Source organism: Hemicordylus capensis, chromosome 10, assembly GCF_027244095.1.
Source record: "Hemicordylus capensis ecotype Gifberg chromosome 10, rHemCap1.1.pri, whole genome shotgun sequence".
Lineage (NCBI taxonomy): Eukaryota > Metazoa > Chordata > Lepidosauria > Squamata > Cordylidae > Hemicordylus > Hemicordylus capensis.
In genome coordinates this window covers 26,062,714-26,075,557 of record NC_069666.1, presented here as the reverse complement: position 1 = coordinate 26,075,557, position 12,844 = coordinate 26,062,714, and the positions used below count along the sequence as shown (strand labels likewise).

At 46.0% G+C, this 12,844-nt stretch overlaps 1 protein-coding gene across 5 annotated transcripts in view; it reads left to right on the top strand.

Annotated features, from left to right (window-relative positions):
- APBA2 (amyloid beta precursor protein binding family A member 2) overlaps window positions 1–12,844 on the top strand; it is a 162,756-nt gene that overhangs the window by 101,663 nt on the left and 48,249 nt on the right. For all 5 annotated transcript variants that reach the window (XM_053273174.1, XM_053273175.1, XM_053273171.1 and 2 more), the window contains exons 3-4: window positions 2,027–2,107; window positions 4,903–4,939. In XM_053273174.1, coding sequence (XP_053129149.1) covers window positions 2,027–2,107; window positions 4,903–4,939 — 118 coding nt within the window. The remainder of the gene's footprint in view (window positions 1–2,026; window positions 2,108–4,902; window positions 4,940–12,844) is intronic.

Genomic DNA, 12,844 nt, shown 5'->3' with positions numbered 1-12,844 from the left:
TAATTGGCCAGTGGAAGGGGACTTTTATCGGATTGGCCAGTGAAGGGGAACCTTTTTGCCTACCTCACACTAAACTCTGAGGCCATTCACACAGTCCAAAACTGTGTTCCCAGCTGAAAGCAATCGAATCACGTTGCATCGTTCAATTAGATTCCTTTCCTGGCCACAACTGCAGGTACAGCGCAGAGTGGGAAACAGGATAGTGATTGGTGAGCATCTTAAGCAGGGATCCACACATTTAGGCTTCCTTCAGTAGCCAGCCATTGTTTGTGGTCGCCACCAATCCCTTCTCTTCCCTCCAATCCTTTTATGACACACAGGCAGAAGACTTAGGAGAGAAGCCGGTCTCCTTCCTTGCACTGGGAAATGGAGAAGGTAAGAAACACTGGGAACCCCCTCCTGTTGCCTGGGAAGGGTCCCTGCTGTTTCTTACCTTCTCAAAAATGGCAGTGCAAAGGAGATGTCAGGGGCGGAGATCTGTGTGGTGCTGGGTTTCCTGCTTGCCAGGAAACCCAGGCATTCACCGCTGGCGAGCTGGCAAGTGGATTTGTAGATGCCTGACCCTAAGGCCTGCGTTTGGTGTGATGGGGAGTTCTTAAACACTTCATGGCTTGGGGAATGCTGGCTGGAGGTGTCCTCTCATTTGCAGGGACATTGCCAACCTTAAAGACTGTATGGCCTATGGGACGGGCTAAAGCTGTCCCATCATGAACAGACTGGGTTAAATAAAATATGACTTGTTGAGAAAGAGTAATGAATAGGTACATCTGAGACCAGACAGGTGAAAACTCAACAACGATTCAATATGGGGCTCCCCTTTTAAAGATACTAGGTGCTTGCACACAATTGGAAAAGGGTGGTTTGAGGCTTGGAAGAGTCCTTCCCCTGTATTAGACAGATGAGCAGAGTTTCCGTTGGGCTCTGCAACCCCCTTCATGGGTGAGTGCTGCAGCAGCGAGCTTGGATCAGGGAAGTTCCCCGAGAATTGGGAGAACCTGCTCACAAAGTACCAAGTGGCCAGGAGGCGGGAAACCCCATGACATCAGCAGCCACGATCTGAATGGCCACAAGGCGGGCAGGAGGTGGACCGACCCAGCTCTTTTCAAGCCATTGCTAGCATGGGTCCATAGAGTGTGCTGTGCAGAGTGGCAGATTCACAGCTAGCAGCCCCTCGAGCCGCAGCGCTCCCTCACAAACATGGCGGCCTGGTGCCAGGACCTGAAGACACTAAGAAAAGTGGGCACCAGGGCCCCTGTTCTTCACTAACCCAGGTTAAAAGCAAGGATTAGAAGCAGGGTTGTCCAAATTCAGCCTACTACGGCTTGCAGCGTTTGCTGTGGTTCACACATCATGCAATCCTGGGTTAGAGGCAGATAACCCAGGTTTAGCTCCTCACATTTCAAGGCTTACTGGATTGGCATGCTGTAACCTGAATCATATGGGACTTTATTTTTCATGTTATCTGCATAATGAAATGTTGTGATTTATCATTTTCTTACAACCACAGACTTATTTTAAAATACACGTGGTGATATAATTATGTTTTTTGTGTTATGTCTGAATGCCTGCTATGTCATATTGTTTGTGTGCCAGCTGATTATCTGTAATTATGCCAAGCTGATAAAATGCAACGCTTTGTATCTGTTGTGCTCTGAAATCGTCAATGGCTAGATCAGCTCTTGTTTCTACAGGGGAAGCAATAAAGCTCATGGGCAAGAGGCAGTGATAAAGAACGAGGCTATTGATCCGCTGCCCCCCCCCCAACTATTGTTTGGTAAAGGTACAGTTGTGCCCTCGAGTCGGTGTCGACTCCTGGTGCCCATGGTTGTCTTTGGTAGAATACAGGAGGGGTTGACCATTGCCACCTCCTGTGCAGTATGAGATGATGCCTTTCAGCATCTTCCTATATTGCTGCTGCCCAATATAGGTGTTTCCCATAGTCTGGGGATTTGAACCGGCAACCTCTTGCTCCCTAGGCAAGTTACTACCAGACATGAAAAGCTGTGTCCTTCTGCTTCCCTTGCAGGTGTGCAACGGGTTGGAACAGCCTAGGAAGCAGCAGCGGTCGGATCTCAACGGACCAATTGACAACAATAATATGCCCGAGGCAAGTATTGGGGCCCCTGCAGCTTTTCCGGCCTCTCGCCACACTCTTTGTCCCATATTAGTAAAACATGGAATTGAAGAAAGGCGTTAAAAGGGCAGAGGCTCGGTAGAAGGGGAGGCTAAGAAGCATTTCGGATAATCGATTTATGAGAATAGGTTGTTTATAATACAAACAATACAAATTATTTATAATTTATGGTAATAGATTGTGCACACTCCTGATTTTGGGTTGTCTGTGAGTTAAAAGGTTGGAGCTTGGAGGAAGGGGAAGTGATTATGTGGGAGGTGGGCGCAGACTCGGACGGCATCATTAGAATTGGAATCTTTGTCATTACGGTCACTGACCAGATGACAGAGGTTCAGGCAAACACAGTGAATGGTGAGCATAAGAACAGCCCTGCTGGATCAGGCCCGAGGAAGCCCACCTAGTCCATGCCCTCTCTCCTGCTGCTACTCCTCTACAACTGGTACTGAGAGGCATCCTGCCTTTGAGGATGGAGGTGGCCTATAGCCTAGTAGCCTTTGATAGACCTCTCCTCCATGAAGTTATCCAAACCCCTCTTAAAGCCATCCAGGTTGTTGGCTGTCATCACATCTTGTGGCAGAAAATTCCACAAGTGGATTATGCGTTGTGTGAAAAAGTACTTCTGTTTGCTGGTCCTAGATTTACCAGCAATCGATTTCATGGGATGACCCCTGGTTCTAGTGTTATGGGAGAGAAGAATTTCTCACTATCCACTTTCTCCACACCATGCATGATTTTATAGACCTTTATCATGTCTCCCCACTGTTGTCTTTTTTCTAAACTAAAAAGCCCCAGGTGTAGCCTTGCCTCATAAGGAGGGTGCTCCAGGCCCATGATCATTTTGGTTGACTTCTTCTACACCTTTTCTAGTTCTGCAAGGATAGCTTTATTTCAGTTGTTGACCAGCAATATCCAGTTCTACAATGTCCTTCTTTAGTTATGGCCAGAATTGTATAGAGTACTCCAAGTGTGGAGTACTCCAACCACACCATAGTTTTGTATAAGGGCATTATAATATTAGCAGCTTTATTTTCAACCCCCTTCCTAATGATCACTAGCATGGAATTGGCCTTTTTCACAGCTGCCGCACATTGAGTCAACACTTTCAATGAGCTTTCTACCATGACCTCAAGATCACTCTCTTGGTTCTTGGATTACTGACAGCACAGATCCCATCAGCATAGTGAAGTTGGCTTTTTTTTGGTCCCAATATGCATCACTTTACACTTGCCAACACTGAACCACATTTGCCATTTTGTCGCCCACCCCCCTAGTTTGGAGAGATCCTTTTGGAGCACTTCACAAACTGTTTTGGATTTCACTACCCTAAATATTTTGTTGTCGTCTGCAAATTTGGCCACCTTGCTACTTACCCCAACTTCTAGATCATTTATGAATAAATTAAAAAGCAGCACCGGTCCGAGTACAGATCCCTGGAGGAACCCACTTCTTACTTTCCTCCATTGTGAAAACTCTCCATTTATACCTACCCTTTGTTTCCTGTCTTTCAACCAGTTAGCAATCCACACATGTACTTGTCCCCTTATCCCATGACTGCTAAGTTTTTTCAAGAGTCTGATGAGGAACTTTGTCAAAAGCTTTTAGAAGTCCAGGTATACTATGTCAACTGGATCACCTTTATCCACACATCTGGTGACACTCTCAAATAACTCCAAAAGGTTTGTGAGGCAAGATTTACCTTTGCAGAAGCCATGCTGGTTCTCCCCTAGCAGGGCCTGTTCTTCTATGTGCTTTACAATTTTATCCTTGAGAAGCCTGATTCAGGAACAGGTATACATTCAGTATCCTCACTGCAGCCCTAGCTGACTTCTCCCCCTGTCCCTCTCCAGGCAGAGAAAAACAACAACTAAATGCCACAGAGCCCCCAAAGCAAGCCCTTGCAAAAAACCAAACACGCACACTGGGACTTCTCCCTTAAAGAGAAACCAGCCCCTCAAAATATCCCCTCCTCCTTTTAGTTTGTTTGAAGAAAGAAGGGTGGTTGTTTTTGTGCAGAAAAGCTTGCTTATCTCCCCAAATCTGCTTGTGCCCTTCCCAGAGTAGGCTTCAAACTGTTTTAAACACAATAACAACCAACTTTAGGGTCACATCCCAATAACCCAAGAAGCCTGAAAAGATCCAATTCTAATACTAATAACCTAAAGTAACCTAATTATATTAAAACAATGTAACACGCAGCTTTGGTCCGCTCTAGTCTGATGTTAACAGCCGCTGCAGGGGGCTGTGACTCCACTTGCATTTAGGTACATTCATATTAATTTATGATAATAGATTCCCATCTTGCTCCCAGATAAGATTAGGAACTGTGCCCGTTGCTTGTAAAAGGACTGACACTTTGGGTCGCTTATCCACAGATGACTTTTAAAAAGTGTATTATTTTGAGATGAAGTAGCATCTAGGGTGAACAATAACCCTCTGCTATCCATTTGTCTGCCTTTCTGCCTTTCTTTTTGGCGCTTACATAAGCACATTTCACAAGATGAATCGCAGAGATTTCTTTTTTTAAAATTTCCCCCCACCCACCCCAGAATGTATGTTTTCTTTCCGAGCTCTGAAATGTCAATATAAATTGCTTGAACTAGCTCATTGTGTTGAAAGCACAAATTAAAAAATGGGGAAGAAGCAGCCATTTTAAAAAAGAAAATTTCATACATTTTCCCTGTCAACATACATTTCATAATAAATAGCTTCTGTGGCATGATGTTTTATTCTACAGAGTTCTATGGCTCATTGTTTCTGTCTCCCCACAGACAAAGAAGGTTTCTTCCTTCCCAAGTTTTGTTGATGGTAAGTACATTTGAACTCGGCTCATAGCACTCAATTTCTAACAAACCCAGGTGAAACTAGGGTGTGTTTATCTTGTAAAATGCAATTTATGAGGCTTTAAGGATACCTCCCTTTCCACTGGATTAGTTGCTTCTGTGGTTTTCAGATTTCCTTTGAGAAACTGTGTGTGCGATATAACCAGCTGAATGGTGCATAGCATTCTAGGGGTGGGGAAGTGTTCTAGAGCAGAGATGTTGAACCCCAGATGTTGTTGGACTATAACTCCCATGGTCCCCAGCCACAATTAACAATGAGGCCTACTAGCAGTCCATATAAATGGACACCTGACAATGCACCAAATCTCCTCTGTGGCCACACAATACAAGAGAAGGTGGATAATGATGAAAAGACTGCCTTCCAGGAGAACTTGTTCTCCATTATCTCCTTTGAAGAGCCCTTGTCAAGCATCCATGTTCCCGAGAATGTCATCTTAAGATCCACCAAGTTACTTAACTCTGTATGTGGGGCAGGTCCTCTTCAGGAAGGTGTGAGCAGAGGTAAAGAATACAGTCATAAGAACAGCCCTGCAGGTTCAGGCCCAAGGAGGCCCATCTAGTCCAGCATCCTGTTTTGCACAGTGGCCCACCAGATGCCGCTGAGAAGTCCACAAGTCCAAGAGGTGAGGGCATGCCCTCTCTCCTGCTGTTACTCCCCTGCAACTGGTACTCAGAGGCATCCTGCCTTTGAGGGTGGAGGTGGCCTTTAGCCCTCCAGCTAGTAGCCAATGATAGACCGCTCCTCCATGAAGTTATCCAAACCCCTCTTAAAGCCATCCAGGCAGAAGAAGAAGAACTAGGAAAAGAAGGGAGCAAAGAATTACAGAAGAGAGAGAAAAAGTAGAAGTCGGGGTGTGATGGAGTAGAGCTTATTTCTGAAGTCGTAGAGCGGTCCTTGGGAATTGTCCTGAGGCTTCTCTGATCTTTCTTTCTTTGATTTATCAGCCATCTTCTCTACTCAAAGGTATTCAAGGCCATGTACAACATGTAAAAACTCAAACCAATAGACAGGGTTGTTGCCAGCCGCTAATTCCCATCATACCCAACAGCCTAAGGAAACTTCATGGAACATTCTTTCTGTAAGACACACTTTTACAGTGCAATCCTATGCATATTTCTCCCTAAATCAGTCCCACTGCACTGTGTGGGGCTTAGATTCAGGTGGGAGTGTATAGGATTGTGGCCTTACCATGAGGAGAGCTGGTCTTGTGGTAGTGAGCATGACTTGTCCCCTTAGCTAAGCAGGGTCTGCCCTGGTTGCATATGAATGGGAGACTAGAAGTGTGAGCACTGGAAGAGATTCCCCTCAGGGGATGGAGCCGCTCTGGGAAGAGCATCAGAAGGTTCCAAGTTCCCTCCCTGGCAGCATCTCCAAGAGAGGGCTGAGAGAGACTCCTGCCTGCAACCTTGGAGAGGCCACTGCCAGTCTGTGAAGACAAATCTGAGCTAGATAGACCAAGGGTCTGACTCAGTATGTGGCAGCTTCTTATGTTCCTATGTGCTGAAGAATGGCTTGTTATAAATGGTCCTAAAATGAATCTTTCCACAACCTTTTGGTCTCCTTCGTGGACACTAAGGGGGCAGTCACTCGTAAAACAGTGAAGGGTTTTCAGTACTTAGGAGTTATTTTTGCTGACAGTAACGTCTGGGACTAACTTCTTCAGACTCTCAAAGCCTTCATATCCTGAAGTAAAATTTATTTGTTTGTTTGTTTGTTTATTTATTTGAAACATTTGATATACCGACCACTCCGAAGACTCTGGGCGGTGTACAAAAACATGCAAAACAAGACAGCATTAAAATTACATTCTAAATAAAACTAAAGTAACTAACAAAATTTGTTAGTTACTTTTGTAAATTTTACAGTGATGCTCGTTTAAAACTAATTTCTCCTCTCCTGGGGAAGTTTCCAGGGCGCTCTGATGTATTTTACTCAGAATTTTTGCTATCCAATTTCTGTAAAGAGATTACCTTCCATGTGGCTAGGTTTTGATACATTGTTTCTACTATACGTTGTAGTCTCATGTAATATTTTTTTCTTTTCTTTTTTCTCTTTTCTTTCCTGTTGTTGTTGTACTGTCTGATCTACGATCGTAATAAAGTTACTTACTCTTACTTACTTACTGACAAAAAAGAAAAAGGGGGGGGGGAAGCAAATAGGTAAACTACAGGGTAAAAACCTGGCGAAACAGAAAAGTCTTCTATAGAGATTTAAAAATCAACAAGGAAGGAGCTAAACGAATCTGCAAGGGGAAGGGAATTCCAGAGAAGTGGGGCGGCAACCGAGAAGGCCCTTTGACGGGTCCTAGTGCCCCGAATCTCTCGGAAATCGGGGACTGACAAAAGGGTCATCTGAGCAGATCTGACCGGATGGGATGTAACTGGATGGGAGAGGCGGGTCGGTAGGTAAACAGGTGCCAAACCCTCAAGGCTTTGAAGGTCAAAACCAGGACCTTAAATTGAACTCGGTAACAAATAGGCAACCAGTGCAATGACTGCAGGCGAGGTGTTACCCTGTCATATTGTCTGGCACCCATAAGTAAATGAGCCGCTGCATTCTGGACCCGTTGTAGCTTTCTGATCGTCCTCAAAGGTAACCCTTGTTAGAGGGCGTTACAATAATCTAGGCGGGAGATAACAAGGGCAGGGGTCACTGTCAGTAATGCTTGCCGATCAAGGTAAGGGCGTAATTGACGAATCAGATGGAGCTGGGCAAAGGCACTTCTGGCTGCAGCCTCCACCTGCTGTTCAAGCAGGAGGTGCGAGTCCAAAAGGACCCCCAAGTCACCTACAAGCTCCTTCGAGGGCAGCACCACCCCATCTAAAACAAGGTTCACATCCAGCTGTTGGCCGGTACGAGGGCTGAGTAGGAGTAATTCAGTCTTGGTGGGATTCAGTCTGCGCTTATTTTGATTCATCCAGACCTTAACAGCTTCCAGGCATCGAGTAAGCACAGAAACAGCATCTCCAGAATGGTCTGGGATGGCAATATACAGCTGAGTATCATCAGCGTATTGCTGAAATCTCACCCCAAACTGGGAAATGGCCTGACCCATCGGGTCCATATAGATGTTAAATTGTTAATAGCTGATTTTCCTGACTGACTTAGAATACTGTTAAGGTGCAGTGCGTTTGGAGTTAATTTAAATTTGGAGTTTCTCTTTCCTTCCAGCCAGTTTGTACAGACTGCTAGGTGAAGAGAGTCCCTTAATAGAAATCAGTGCTTGATGTAGCTATAGGCTAAATAAACTGGCATTTGGAAGTCTCCCACTGCAAAGGATATTATTCCAAACCTAGTTCTACAGTTACAGCCCCCCTCTGACTTGGGGGCTTTTAATTATTACTTTAATAACCAGCGCTGATGACTGGCCTAATGAAATTAAATTTGTCTTCATGATTGATCTTCCCTGGGAATCTTGTTGACAGCGAAGGGTGCAAGGTTCGCTTGGCTGCATCTCATTTGCCCTTTTCTGAGACCGACATTATGGATGCTTTTTTATCTTTCATTAAATCTAGCTGAGGGGAAGCCAGCTCTTTCCTGAAAACGGGTTCTTGTGAAATTAGACAGAGTTGGCACTCGGTAACAGAAGGGAAAGCATTCATCTAACGGGCTGTGTGTGGGAAATGGTTCTAACCCTCATGCTGAACCTAGCTTGGACAAAAGGGAGAAAAGCTTTTTATGGACGACTGAATTGTTCCTTGTATGTTTTATCTTAGCAGGGCTAGTCTAGAAGAGCAAGTTTTATTTGTAGGGTAGCCATGTTGAGTCAATTCCTTGCTTAATCAGCTGGAAACAATTAACTATCCCGTTCTAGGCCAAGGTAGGGGTTCTGCCAAGGCACTCTGACCTTGGACAGCGCTCCGAGGGAAAAGTCCAGGACCCTGAATAGCTCCGTGAACAAGGAGAGATGTTGCTCTAGTGACTGCTTGGAGCAGATGGCTGGTTTTTATGGATGTTATCCAGGCAGAGTGAAATAGCTGAAGGCCATGGTGACTGGGGATGATGGGAGTTGTAGTCCAACAACTGGGGGAATCCCTGCCATAACCTGAAAAACCTTTCATATTGGGCCATCCATTTGGTTGCTCTTTCCTCCATGTTTTTTAAGCTACATGTTGCACCTTTTGAAATCCTGTGAGTGCTGCTGGGAGGATGATGTTATTACCAGTTACCCCTATTGTGAGTCCTCACCATGTTTTGCTTGTATACTTCTGCACACATCACAAGACTAGACTTTTGCATTTTTTGCCGTCTGACATTCCTGTGTGTCCCTCCCCACCCCCCCACCCCAAACCCATGTATACTTCATGCTTCTACGGACGTTGACTATAGTCCACAAAAGCTTCAGCTACAATAAATCTGTTAGCCTTCACAGTGTTGCAAGACAGTTCCTGCTTTGGGAATGTGTGTCGAAAAGCACTATATAAATATGTGTCGTATTTCGGTGACGATGAAAAATGAGAAGTAAGAATGTGACCTCAAAAAGAACAAAGTTCCCAAAGCAGTTTACATAGATATAAAAACAAACAAATAAAATGGCTCCCTGTCCCCAAAGGGCTCACAATCTTTAAAAGACACCAGCAGCAATCACTGGAGGGATGCTGTGCTGGGGCTGAATAGGCCAGTTGCTCTCCCTCTGCTAAATAAAGAGAATCGCCACTTTAAAAATGGGCCTTGTTGCTCAGTTAGCAGGGGCATGCAAAAAAGGTGGAGTTTCCAAGCTCAGCTGCTTCTCATTTTCACTTGCCAGAGAAGTTCCTTCATTGCTCTTCAGCATTACCGAGCTAAAATGGCCACTGCCTCTTTCCCTTCCATTTGCTTTCAGAAGCAAAGCAAGTGGCAAGGTCAGAGCCTGCCCTCTTCTGCAGAGGGAGGCAGCCAAAGGAAATCGCTTGGACCACGTGGCCTGGAGTAGCTAACAGATCCAATGTCAGAAGCCAACCCACTATGCTCCCTGCTTGGCAGAGCGACCACGAATGGGCTGCTGCTTAGAAATGGAGTCAGACCAAACTGACAAAGAATAAGGGAGAGAAACATCTGTTCACAGCAGCTGTCGGAAGCTTTCGGTTGGGCTTCTCAACAGTGTCCCCTCTAAGACGTGTGCACGCTCACAAGTTTTCTGGTGTCCTCTCAGTTCATTTTTAGATCCCGCTCAGGTTGAATCAGGAAGACCCCATTCTGAATGTACGTGCGCACGCACTGCCTTGATACTGCCACCCAGGACAACACTCATTCCGCACAGAGATGGAAACAAATTAGAGGGACCACTGGTGGCAATGCACGAATCTGCCCCGAAACTTTTGATCTTGAGAGGTTGACTGCCAACGTGTTGAAAACAGGGCCAGCAGCCGTTGAGAGACCTGTCCTCCCATGCATTCATCTGAGCCCTGCTTAAAGCTATCCAAGCGGGTGGCCACCAACACATCCCGTGGCAGAGAATTCCATATAAGAACATAAGAGCATCCCTGCAGCATCAGGCCCCTGGCAGCCTATCTAGTCCAGCGTCCTGTTTCCCACAGTGACCCACCCGATGCCTCTGGGAATGCCACACTACCAGGAGATTGCCCCCATAGCTGCCATTGATAGAGGGGTCTTGTTTACTGCTGGAGCATGGAGCCTGTGCTACCCCACGGGACTTTACCTTTTGGGGAATTTAATTTGTAAAAGTTTTAAAAGGAAATGTCAATGTTTTTCCGACAGCTTTGGAGTCGTGCGTTTCAGACTGTGTTCAAGGGAAACCACGGGGTGCCTCAGAAGCTTCCTAGGAGTTCTTCAGTGAGATCAGTAATCACGCTTTATGTGGAGCTGCCCTGGAAGAATATCCGGAAACTGCAGCTAGTGCAAAATGTGGCAGCTAGGGGTTTATCTGGAGCTGCCCGGTGGGAGCACATCACCCCCATTTTGAAAGAGCTGCACTGGCTACTAGTTTGTTTCCGGGTGCAATTCATGGTGCTGGTTTTGACCTTTAAAGTCCTTAACGGTTTGGGTCCGGGATACCTGAGGGACCGCCTGCTCCCAAGGGTTGCTGCCCGCTTGACGAGGTCATCTGAGGGGGCTCTGCTCTGGGTGCCGACAATGAAGGAGGCTCAGCTGATGTGCACATGGGACAGGGCCTTCCCTCTTGCTGCCCCCAGACCCTGGAATGCTCTCCCGGTGGGTATCCGCTCCTCAGTCTCCATCACAGTTTCTAGAAAGCCTGTTAAATCTTGGCTTTTTACCCATGATTGTTTCTATTGCTGTTGCTTTGTAATTTTTAGGGTTATATTGTGCTTGTTTTCAGTCGCTTAATCAGATTTGTATTTTTATATTCTAGTTTAATATTTTAACTGTGTAATTTTTATAGTCTTGTTTTAACTTCTGTGCGAACCGCCTTGAGATTGTTTCAATTTTATGTTCCTATGTTCTTATGAAGAGATTCCTCTTAGGGGATGGAGCTGCTCTGGCAAGAGCAGAAGGTTCCAAGTTCCCTCCCTAGTGGCATCTCCAAGACAGGGCCGAGAGAGACTCCTGCCCGCACCCTTGGAGAAGCCGCTGCCAGTCTGTGTAGACAATACTGAGCTAGATGGACCAAGGGTCTGACTCAGTAGAAGGCAGCTTCCTATGTTCCTAAAGGCAGCATAGAAATTTAACGATAAATACATAAAATAATGGCGGACCAGTTACCTTGCCCAGTTTGAATGCAGAGAGGCCGTAACTCCGTCGTGGAGCATTCATTTTGCAGGCTCACTCCTTGGCATCTCCAGGGAGGGTTGGAAGGAGACCCCTGTCTGAAATCCTGCAGGGCTGCTGCTGGTTCTTGTAGGAAATACTGAGCTAGATGGATTGAAGGTCTTCCTTTGTGTCTCCAGCCTGCAAACGTGGGTAAAACCTTGCCCTGTTTGACTCCAAGTACGTTTCTGTGGGTTTCGGTGGTTTTTCCCAGGCCCTAAGAGGAGACTGCTGGAAGTTTTTATCTTTTGGTTTGTCATATATAGCTTGACAGCTAATTTCTTCTCCCCAATTCCGTTTTGGGTTTTTGTTGTCCCTCCTCAGAACAGCTTGTGGCTGCAGCTGCAGCGAGCGTGTGATGAGCGTCCGCTTCTGTCAAAGTGTTGCTCTCGGAACGTTCTCTCTGTGATGGCTTGCAACCAGCAGAGCCGGGCTGCGGTTTGGGGCTGTGGAGGGAGCGAGTGACACACGCCTCTCTCAGTCTTTCAGTGTGCGCACAAGTTGGCTCCAAGCCTCCCCAGGCCTAGCTCGGCACCCTCCATTTGACGGCTCCCAGGATCTCAAAAGACATTTCTGTCAGCCCAGTTCAATCCAGTAAATCAGCCCCAGAGACAGGCATGTGGGTTTGGCGGAAGTGGCATGAAAAGTCCACATGAGAGGACAGCAGGGGGGAGGATTGGTCTTGTGGTAGCAGCAAGCATGAATTGTTGCCTTTGCCAAGCAGGCTCCACCTTGGTTTGCATTTGGATGGGTGACTCCATGTAAGCAGTGCAAGATATTCCCTTTAGGGGTTGGAGCATCTCTGAGTAGGGCTGGGAGAGACCAAAACAACACAGTAGACCAGGAAAAAGACGAAGATGAGACTAGGCTGTAATATAGGTCACTAAAATAATAATAATAATAATAATTAATAATAATTCAATTTCTATACCGCCCTTCCAAAAATGGCTCAGGGCGGTTTACACAGAGAAATAACAAATAAGATGGCTCCCTGTCCCCAAAGGGCTCACATTCTAAAAAGAAACATAAGACAGACACCAGCAACAGTCACTGGAAGTACTGTGCTGGGGGTGGACAGGGCCAGTTACTCCCCACTGTTGAATAAAAGAGAATCACCACATTAAAAGGTGCCTCTTTGCCAAGTTAGCAGGGGTTAGCATAACT